Source organism: Sparassis crispa (assembly GCF_003851025.1).
Source record: "Sparassis crispa DNA, contig_000003F, whole genome shotgun sequence".
NCBI lineage: Eukaryota > Fungi > Basidiomycota > Agaricomycetes > Polyporales > Sparassidaceae > Sparassis > Sparassis crispa.
The window spans coordinates 1,524,352-1,535,449 of NW_020939750.1; the positions used below are offsets into that span (position 1 = coordinate 1,524,352).

Here is an 11,098-nt window from a genome sequence, read left to right on the forward strand (position 1 = left end):
GCCACTTTGGTTTTGACAAATCATATGCTGCCATTTGTGACAGCTACTACTGGCCCAACATGCATACCGAGCTCAAGCACATGTACATCCCAGCTTGCGAGGACTGCCAATGCAACAAATCCCCGACTCACAAGCCTCATGAACCTCTTCACCCTCTTCCAGTACCGGATGGCCACTGTGATAGCATAGCAATCAACTTTATCAGCCCACTCCCAGAGGACGAGGGATTCAACTGCCTCGCCACTGTCACCGACCGTCTTAATTTGGACATCCAATTGATCCCCACGCGCACTGATGTCTCTGCGGAGACCTTCACAACCTAATTTTTTGATCGCTGGTACTGCAAAAATGGCCTGCCCCTTGATATTGTCTCCGACCATGACAAACTGTTCATCAGCAAATTCTGGAAGACCCTTCACCGCCTTACTGGTGTACGATTGAAGATGTCTTCCGCATATCACCCCCAGACTGACGGTGCATCCGAATGTTCGAACAAAACAGTCATCCAAGCTCTGCAATATCATGTTGCTCGCAATCAATACGGCTGGGTGCACACCCTACCCCGCGTTCATTTCAGCATCATGAACACAGTGAATAGCTCGACTGGGTTTTCCCCATTCCAGTTAAAGACCGGTCACTCTCCACGCTTTGTGCCCCCTTTCTCTGATGTGTCATTGGTGGACGACACCTCAGATGAAACTGCACATGCCGCCAAGCTCTTCACGCGGCTGGAAACAGACGTCATGGAAGCTCAGGATAATCTCTTCCTTGCAAAGGTTAACCAGGCGGCACTGACTAATCACTTGCGCAGTGAAGAAATATCCTATGCGGTAGGGGATAAAGTCCTCCTCTCCACCTTCCACCGTCAGCAAGACTATATGCAACAAGGCGATAACCGTGTTGCTAAGTTCATGGTATGCTACGACGAGCCATACAACATCCTCCACACGTACCCCGAATTCTCTGCATATATCCTCGACCTTCCTGCTTCCACCAATATCTTTCCGACATTTCACGCCTCGCTCCTCAAACCCTGGTGCAAGAATAATGCCTCGCTCTTCCCTTCTTGCCAGCACAGCCAACCCGGCCCTATCATCACCGATGATGGTGCGGAGGAATGGGAAGTCGAATCAGTCATCGACCACAGACCACGTGGTCGCGGATTCTAATACCTCGTCCACTTCCATGGATATGGCCCTGAGCACGATGTCTGGCTACCTGGGCATGAGGTCAAAGATCTCGCGGTGCTCGATTCCTACTTACTGCACTCCCCTCACTGCTTCTCTATCTCTCTCTTAATTTTCTTCTCCCTTTTATGGTCTAAATTTTTTACGGTGGGGAGGAGTGTAACTCCGATGTAGGGTTACACCGCGGCTATTCCCGAGGACAGTTCATATGCACGTCGCCCCTTCATTGTAACTCAGACCTGTTCTGTACGTTGCAATGAAGGTATGTTCGATATTCACTTACGAGATCTCCATGTACTTATCAGACCCATTCTGTACGTTGCAATGAAGACAACCTGTTCCTGTTTTGTTCCGAGTGCTCGCCGGTGTAAGCCTGATGCTTACTACTTATGGATGTTTGCACTTGTTGAGACATGGCCACCATTTGCTTCCGTGACACGGACGCATATCTTGCTTCCGCTCCCCCATCATCTCGAGATCCTTCTTCCCCACGATACTCCTGTTTTCCCCCCCTTTGATCGCTACGTACTTAGATCCCGTTTCCTCTAGACAGAATACACGCTCATCTCAATTCTGTCTTCAGTCTGATCCCACCGTCCAGTGTTTCCTGTCGAATGCAACAGGGTTTCACTTTTTTTGAATTGTCAACGAGATTGTATGCTCACCATCACTGTACTGATCTCCACATCATTGGAGATAACTGACCTACCATTGCTGTAAAATGCAGGCCCCGACTGAAATACCCTTCCAGTCATGGCCCACCATTCCCACCTGCCAATCACTGTGCCCGTCATCACCGTCTTCTGCCAAACTGAAGCGACGAACACCCTCGTCGACTCTGTCACTACAGACTCGAAGCCGTAAGGCCGCGGCTCTAGCTAAGACTGAGAACAACATCTCGAACAGAGAGACAGCCTCATTGTCTCTGCTCTCCCCTGTTTCTGAACCAGCCCCACTGTCACATTCACCTACACCACTACCAACCCGTGCCTCATTGCCGAGTACACCACCGGTCACATCGTCTGAATGTCACATGCCATCCGTCTCATCTTCTGACACCAACACTGATTCCTCATCCACACCCCCCGATTACCGCCGCTCTCATGCAATGGCCAATGGCACCGCTGCATCTGTCGAGCAGGACGCTCCCACAAAGGTCCCGATTCTCCTGAAAGGAGACATCACACTGGCTGTCATGCGCGAATACGAGGATGCCTGCAAAGGCTACTTCGAGCACAAGTCTGTCGATGCTGCAACACAAGTCCGCAAGATAATTGCGGGCCTCAAGTACTCGTGCATCAAAGACTGGATCACTGGTGACTGCAACCGCATTCAGGCATTATCGTTCAACGAGTTCATGCACGAATTTCGGTCTAACTACCTCGAGGAGGACTGGGAGGACGATGTTCATTGTGAACTCCTCAGCATGTCAATGACCATCGGATCCTTCTGGGATTTTGCTGTTAAGGTCCAGGCCAAGAACTCACTACTCGTAGGCACCGCTTCTCACCTCGATGAGAAGAAACTCCGTCACCAGCTCGAAGCAGGCATGACCAAACACCTCGCAAAGAAATGCAGTGTCGAGAAGGTCAACAAGGTTCTCAATTTCCGCAAGTGGTTACAGGATGTCAAACGAGTAGATGAGGTGATCCGTACCGATTTGAAAGAGTTCGAACACATCGCGCGCGAGAACCGCAATGCCAATCGCTGCATGTACCCTCTCTCCAAGCCGTCTCGATGTGGAAACACGGCATCAGCTACCGCGAGGTATGCGCCCACCAAAGGTGGCTCCACATTGGGCCAATCCACTGGTAAATGTCCCCCGCTGAAAGATACAGAGCATCAGTTCCTCTATGACAATGAGGGATGTCTGAAGTGCCGCCGCCTTTTCGCAGGTCACATCTCTCACGACTGCCCTAATGGTTTCCCGGATCTGTCCACCTACAAGACGATCACACAGGAGATCGTCAACAAGCTCAAAGGCCAGCGCAAGCTGACGTGCACCACCACAGCGATCTCGGCCGCCACTGTCAAATCGGACGAGGAGCGAGAGAACTCCTTCTTGCACCCTGTGGCCGCCGTCATGGGCAGTTCCCGTATGCCAATCGCGGCTATGCCCAACAATGATTCCTCCATACTGTCAGAGGAGGGCAATAGTGAGAGCTTGGTAAGCCTATTACTGTCCACTGTAGCTCCAATTACCATGTGCACCGTAGTCCGTAATCACCCGCCCACCCCAGTCGATGCACCATTTCGAGTGCCCCACCTCGTGTGGCATTGCGCAGCATCGGGCCCTGCGCACTCCTTGCCTGTTACCTACAATGCACTTATTGACGACGGCTCTCACACAGTCTTAATCCGTGATGACTATGTCGACCACCTCCAACTTCATCATCGCCGTCTTCCCATTCCAGAACATATCGAACTCGCGATGGAAGGAAATGGCCAGAAAATCATTATAAAGCTGTCAGAATGGGTTCATTTGTCTGTGTTTGATCTGATTTTGTCTTGGTCTGCAAAGTCTGTACGTGCACTTGTCGCTCCGGGCCTATGTGTTCCTGTTATCCTCGGTCTTCCTTTCCTTGTACACAACCGCATTATCATCGATCATGAGCTCCGCACTATAGTAAACAAAGATTCCAATGTAGATTTAATGCACCCTCGCGTGCCTACAACTGTACATCCACCGAAAAAGAAGACTACCGTACAGCAATTTGTGGACATCAAATGTGATCGTGCCACAGTGTCTTCCGAACTCAACGAACGATTTGCATGCCCCAGTTCGCATTTCAAATCTAGTGAGCTACCCACCTTTGCGCGTTCCATTGTCGCAGCAGTGCGGGAATGATTGGAAGTCCTCACCGCAATGGAGAGACTGGCCCATCTTAGCAAGCAACTCGTACAGGAGTTTAGCGATGTTTTTGAACCTATTCCCCACTTGGATGAGCTTCCCACCGATGTCTACTGCCACATTCAACTAAAGGATGTCACGAAATCAATACACACCCATTCGTATAGTACTCTGCGCAAATATCATGAAGTGTGGTCCACCTTGATACAGCAGCATCTCGATGCTGGCTGCATCCATCCCTCGAATTCCCCACATGCATCCCCGGCTTTCCTGGTACCAAAGGCGGACCCCACCGCTTTACCCCACTAGGTCAATGACTATCGCACACTCAACGCTAATACAGTATTGGATTCGCACCCGCTACCTCGCGTGGAAGACATCATCGCCAACTGTGCCAAAGGTAAGATATGGAGTAAAATGGACATGACCAACTCATTCTTCCAGACACGGGTACACCCCGATGATGTTCATCTAATGGCAGTAACTACTCCTCTGGGCTTGTATGAATGGCTCGCAATGCCCATGGGATTGCGAAATTCCCCGCCAATACACCAGCGATGTATGACCGCCGCCCTTCGTGAGTATCTTGGACGATTCTGCCACATTTACCTTGATGACATCGTCATATGGTCCGACTCCGTGGAGCAACACGCGGAACATGTTAGACTGATCCTAGCTGCACTGCGAAAGGCCAGGCTGTATTGCAACCCAAAAAAATGCGAGTTCTTCGTGCTGACCCTTGACTTCCTCGGGCACTGTATCTCGGCCAAGAGCGTCGAGGCACAAACATCGAAAGTGGACAGAATCCTACAATGGCCTGTACCACGGTCTGCTTCAGATGTACAGTCCTTTCTCGGCCTTGTACGCTACATCGCCGCATTTCTGCCCAAGCTAGCCGACTTCACTACTGTTTTGACCCCCTTAACCACGAAGGAGTCCCGCCGACACTTTCCCGAATGGATGCCCACACACCAATCAGCTTTCGATGCCATCAAGGCCCTTGTCATCAGCAGGGAGTGCCTCACTGTCATAGACCACTTGAACCCGGGTGACAACAAAATTTTTCTAACTTGCGACTCTAGTGACTGGCACACTGGCGCAACGCTGAGCTTTGGTCCTTCTTGGGAAACTGCACGGCCCATCGCCTTTGACTCCATGCAACTGAAGGCCACAGAGAAGAATTACCCTATCCACGAGAAAGAGCTCCTCATGATCATACGCGCGCTTAAGAAATGGCGGTCTGACCTTATGCCAATGCCAGTTTTCATTTACACCGATCATCGCACGCTCGAAAATTTTGACACACAGCATGACCTTTCATGACGTCAGCTCCGCTGGCAAGAATTCATGGTGCAGTACAACCTCACCATTGTCTACATCCGCAGTGAAGACAACACTGTCGCGGATGCTCTTTCACGGTTACCACCTTCCTCTTTTCCTGACGAGAACGACACGCCGAATGAAACCTTCAATACGTGGCTCACACCTTCAGTCAATGCCGTCCTCACAATCGCCACTGACTCTGCTGTTGTCAAAGATATCACTGACAGGTATCTGACTGATGATTTCTGCAAGAAGGTAATCGCAAATGCCCCTTCTACGCTAGGCGTGCACTGTTCCAATGGCCTATGGTACATCGGGGACCGGCTCTTGATTCCGTGCATTAAAGATCTTTGTGAAAACCTCTTCCGCATGGCGCACGATTGTTCGGGACATTTCGGAGCTGACAAGAGCTATGCTCTGCTACGTGACCTATACTACTGGCCCAACATGCGTCATGACCTCGAACAATCATACGTACCTTCCTGTCCCGACTGTCAGCGCAATAAGAGTCGCACAAAGAAACCCTCCGGGCCACTCCACCCTCTCCCGGTACCTGACCAGCATGGCGATAACATTGCCATGGATTTCATTGGCCCGCTGCCTGCCGATGAAGGCTTCAATTGCATCTTGTCCATTACAGATCGTCTCCACTCCGACGTACACATCATCCCCACACACATGACTCTGACTGCGTCCCAGCTCGTGCTTCTATTTTTCGATCATTGGTACTGTGAGAATGGCCTTCCCTTGGACATCGTCTCCAATCGCAACAAGCTATTCATGTCGGAATTCTGGGCTGCATTGCACAAGCGCATCGGTATCTTGCTCAAAATGTCAACCGCTTACCATTCACAGACAGACAGTGTCAGCGAACACATGAACAAGACCATTAATCAAGCCATCTGTTATCACGTCCGTCATAATCAGAAGGGGTGGGTATGCGCTCTTCCTCGCGTACGGTTCGACATCATGAATTCTGTCAACACCTCCACTGGATTTTCGAACTTCCAACTGCGTCTCAGCCGTTCTCCACGTCTCATCCCCCCACTTGTTCCTGATCATCTTGAACTGCCTTCAAATCACGCCGATTTCGACACCCTGCAGCTCATCTCGCAACTCCAGTCCGATGTTGATGAGGCGAAGGACAACATGCTCCAAGCAAAAATTCATCAAACTCACTTTGCCAACCTTTCGTGCGGGCCTGAAATCAAGTACCACGTCGGCGAAAAGGTCATGCTTTTGACCTTACACCGCCGACGTGAATACAAGCATAAGGGTGAAAAGTGCACGGCTAAGTTTTTCCCTCATTTCGATGGACCGTATGTTATCACTAATGCACACCCTGAGACCTCCAATTACACTCTGGACATGCCTAACAACCCTAACAAATTTGCCACTTTCCATGCCTCAGAACTCAAGCCTCACATCGCAAACGATGATTGGCTCTTCCCTCATCAACTCACAATGTCGCAGTTGTGGCTGGCAATACCTCGTACGCTGGGCTGGCTACGGACCCAAGCACGACCTGTGGCTACCCGGTGCTGAGTTGGACGACTGTGAAGCGTTGGATGTTTGGATTGCAGCTAGAGGGGAAGGGCCAACCACTCGGTAGCTTTTCTCACAGGGTTTTTAACGCACCCGCTGTCGGCGCCCGGTTGATGCTGAAGTACTATTCTTTCTCCAATTTTTACATTACTCACTCACCTTCGCACACTCACACCCGCCGCAAATGTTTCTGTCACCAGAGGGGTGTAAGCCTGATGCTTACTACTTATGGATGTTTGCACTTGTTGACATGTGGCCACCGTTTGCTTCCATGACACGGATGCATATCTTGCTTCTGCTCCCCCATCATCTCGAGATCCTTCTTCCCCACAATACTCCCATTTCCCCCCCCCCTTTGATCGCTACGTACTTAGATCCCGTTTCCTCTAGACAGAATACACGCTCGTCTCAATTCTGTCTTCAGTCTGATCCCGCCATCCAGTGTTTCCTGTCGAACGCGACAGGGTTTCAGCCGATAGTGGACCGGCTCACACTCAAGTAAAGCCTCCCTTTGGATGGATTATTGAGCATCTCAAATCAAGCTTTTCTGAGGACATGAACTACCACTATGGACATCACACAGATCATTAGGCTACTTAGTTTTTTTATTTGGGGCAGAGAGAGACATAGATGACCTCCCCCAATGCAGGGACCTGGTGGTGACCTGGCCAGCTTCCCGTTTCGGAGCAGACTGCGGGACATCCCAAGAGGCTGAACATCAATCAGGTGTCCTTCAGATGGGATGCAGCCTGGCTGCCAGACCTTTCGACAGCTGGTATCTCGCAGACTCAGCCATGGAACAATTGGCCTAAACAGAGTTGGCGGTGTAATGCATGACAAGGACAATTCCTGATTTTAATTCCTATAAGCCTAAACTTCTAAAATATCTATATAGTCCCTTTTTTACACTTGCCATTCAAAAATATTACACTGCTCTATAATTAAATACATATTTTGCTATATTACAATCTGTTATACTTTAGCATATACTATAACTAATCTTTGATCTACACTTTGGCAGCACTTGAGTCCATACTTGCTATTCAATGAGGCATGGCAATTTAAACTCTGACAAGAGGCAGAACAAGGGAGCAGCATGCCAGCAAGCATGACAATCTGTGACCAATTCGGTGCTCTTGCATGCAAATGAGCCTCTTCAATACATTCCGTCTCGTATTCACACAACACTAATAAATAATAATTTTTTATTTAGGAAAGAAATCAGGAGTCACATAGAAGATACTACATATGTCCTGTATTCAACCTAAAGATGTTTAAACAAAGACAGGCTCAGTTTGAAGGAGTGCTGACAGAGTTGCAATCATGATTGCATTACTGGGGTAACGATAGTAGTACACAATTTCACTTGTGAACAGAGATGCCGAAGGGATGCCGGTGATCCGGCCGTCATGCCGGCCGCGGGTTCCTGGCCGAAACAGTGAGTCTTGTCCGTGCAAGCATGAACATGGTCAGAAAACTAGTGTTCCTGAGTCTGTAAGTGCTACAGCGAGAGCGTTGAAGCTGTCTAGTATCCGGCGAACACATTTCAATGCCGCGTGGACAATATATAGGAGACCATAGGGTAGGGCCTGAGATTTTTCGCGTGGATTTGGAGGAATGGCTATAAGTCTGCATCTTTGTGGTGGATTTGACAGAGTCCAATGGGCATAGATACTTTTTAGACATTACAAGGGATGATACAATACATAACTCGAGTGAAATTTGGGCGTTACAGAGGATGTACTCCGGCTGAGGCAAACACGTCGCGTTATACCCGATCTACTCGGAGATCCCAACGTGCTTATGTAACTCCGAAATCGTGTACTACGGTGAAACCCCCTCAGCAGACTAGGTGGACTGCCCATTCGCTTGTGGGCGGAAGAAAAGCTGATCACCCGCCAGATTGATAGGAGACTGCCTTCATTCACGTAGCATTCAGGTCCAACTGTCAGAGTACACATGATACGTATAGATCATAGACGTCAACAAGTAGCTTTTCGTGCCCAAGTTCATCAGTGAACGGTAGTAGCCCACGCATCAGTTCTGAATCAAATACACACTTCCAATCACCTCCTGAAGACGGTATCGCGGACTGCTGGTGTGGAAGCCGATATACCCACATGCAAAGTTCTCCCATGCTTCCCATGCTTCCCCTTCTCCGAGGATGCGTCTGATACGCCGCATCGCAGCTATCCCCTCTTGAATGACCTCATGAAGAACCTCGAGTGTGGATTTCCCTTCCGACACAGCGCGGTCTACAATGTAAGTCCCGGTCTCTCCCGAACTTTGCTCTTTGTAGAAGGAGAGAATGTCACTAAGTCCGTACGTCAGTTTAAATTCATGGCTCATATTTCGCAGAGACTTACTTGCCGTGGTTTATGTAACGTATGGCATCACTGAAGAAGCTATTATCAGTAACACAAGTCACCATCACTGCGGCAGGTGCAAGACACGCACGGAATAGCTTGAATATATGCACGGACGTCTGGAAACCTGGCTTTCTCCCAAATGAAGTAAGCGTAAGTTTCCGCCGCCCCGTCCTTCATCCTGCGGTACTCGACAAACGGTGCTCCTTCCGAGGATAGAGCCATTTCGTTTGTCTCATTCTGGAGGATATTCGCATTCACAAACTCCAGCGAAGAGCTCACGATCGCGCTTGCAGCGAACCTCGGGTAGTGATTCCATATGCCACGAAGGATCTGTGTGAACGTCCTCTCCAAATTGGAGCCACTCTCAGTCGCTCCACCAGTGAACATGCGGGCAAATTCGCCAAAACGCGTCGCACCCAGAAATGCAGGGTCGTCTATAATAATCACAATGAGATTGTAGAGCACGATCTGCACCTTCGTGTCGATGTTAGTGATGTGGTTGTAGGCCGTGGCAACCAATGTGATTGCGGTGACGATATGCGGTCCCAGGAGACTTACGTTGTCCCAACCGCGGACAACATCCCAAACGAGTGACTCGAGGTCGGGATCGCGCGAATAAGGGTGAATTGTGAGCTTGCTTCCGTCCAAAAATTCCTGGAGTGCTTGTCTGCAACCATCCAAGAGTTCATCCTAGAGAGACTTAGCACTTGGAAGGAAATGAGGTCCAGAATATTCACCTTGTTCATCGTGGGAGAGGGTTTTGTAGCTGTCATTTTTGTTAATCGATGAATAGCCTAGAGGGAACATACGGGTCATCAAGACGAATACCATGCATAATGCCACAACATACGGAATCCCTTCGCAGAGTGTAGAAGTTGCTGTCGGCTTGTCGAACCTGGCAGTGGGTCCGAAAGTTTGCCTAGGTCGGTGAGCTATATAAGAAAATGAAAGAGAGCGTTCACTATCAAAGATCACGCCAAGAGAAAATCGGTATCGTACTGGGGCACTGTATTTGTTTACTGCGACCCCTTCCTATCAGGAGGCGTCGACGTCTGTCGTTCTAGTAACATCCACGAGATTGAGTTCCGGCGGCAAGTGTGTGTAGGTGCCACGGAATGTCAGAACCCTACAAATAGCCCGGGTGCCAGTGCGTAGACCGCTGAATCGTATAATAACTGTCACCGCTTTAACCAGATAACATTTTAAAACATACAGCACTGTCCAAAATTCGTCGAGATTTTGATAATTGAAGGCGCCATTCCTAGCTAAATTCAACCCGATAGTCATTTTTGCCCCCGCCCCCGCTCGGACACTTGTGGAGTGGGAAGCCCGCGGACGGATATTGGTGAAAGACGCCTCCAAGGACTTGTATGCCGCCCAACTCGGACAGAGCAAAGCTAGCGAAAAATCAACTATGGATTTGAAGTTAGCTGTCATTCTGACACGTACGATGGGGATCTCATACCCAGATATTCATCGAATTGCACCCCACTGAGCGCCCCCTAAACGCGGAGTACTGTGCGAGTCAGGCAACTGTTTTGAAGCTCGAATGTCGCTCCTGCTGGGTTATCACCGACATGCAGAACTAGCGTGGACACCACTTTTGTAGATGTTCATAAAAATCTTCAAGTGTCGCAGGAAGGATTCCAAGTATATCGGCTGCCAGGTTCCTCAACATTTCCATTCGAGGCGTTCCTTTGTGTCAGATCGAGATCAGGGCGATCTCAAAATAGTTTCAACGGTTTTCAGCAGCTCACCTCATTTACCACAAATTAAAAATACACGCAAACTAGAACCATTAGGTATAGAAAGTCGAAGTCGAG

The 11,098-nt window shown here is 49.4% G+C and overlaps 4 protein-coding genes across 4 annotated transcripts; 3 read left to right on the forward strand and 1 right to left on the reverse strand.

Annotated features, from left to right (window-relative positions):
• Positions 1-581: 581 nt before the first annotated feature.
• On the forward strand, positions 582-1,169 carry SCP_0405930 (Transposon Ty3-G Gag-Pol polyprotein; the record flags this gene model as incomplete). The annotated part of the gene is made up of 1 exon (XM_027757322.1): positions 582-1,169. One exon carries the CDS (start codon positions 582-584, stop codon positions 1,167-1,169), a length of 588 nt encoding a protein of 195 aa, XP_027613123.1.
• A 274-nt stretch (positions 1,170-1,443) lies between these two features.
• On the forward strand, positions 1,444-5,361 carry SCP_0405940 (hypothetical protein; the record flags this gene model as incomplete). The annotated part of the gene is made up of 3 exons (XM_027757323.1): positions 1,444-1,449; positions 1,915-3,711; positions 4,348-5,361. The coding sequence occupies 3 exons, from the start codon at positions 1,444-1,446 to the stop codon at positions 5,359-5,361; spliced, it is 2,817 nt and encodes a 938-aa protein (XP_027613124.1).
• Positions 5,362-5,385: 24 nt separating this feature from the next.
• SCP_0405950 (hypothetical protein) lies at positions 5,386-6,906 on the forward strand (the record flags this gene model as incomplete). The annotated part of the gene is made up of 1 exon (XM_027757324.1): positions 5,386-6,906. One exon carries the CDS (start codon positions 5,386-5,388, stop codon positions 6,904-6,906), a length of 1,521 nt encoding a protein of 506 aa, XP_027613125.1.
• A 2,037-nt stretch (positions 6,907-8,943) lies between these two features.
• Positions 8,944-10,021, reverse strand: SCP_0405960 (predicted protein; the record flags this gene model as incomplete). Its single annotated transcript, XM_027757325.1, has 4 exons — positions 8,944-9,220; positions 9,273-9,302; positions 9,364-9,965; positions 10,013-10,021. The coding sequence occupies 4 exons, from the start codon at positions 10,019-10,021 to the stop codon at positions 8,944-8,946; spliced, it is 918 nt and encodes a 305-aa protein (XP_027613126.1).
• Between the last annotated feature and the right edge of the window lie 1,077 nt (positions 10,022-11,098).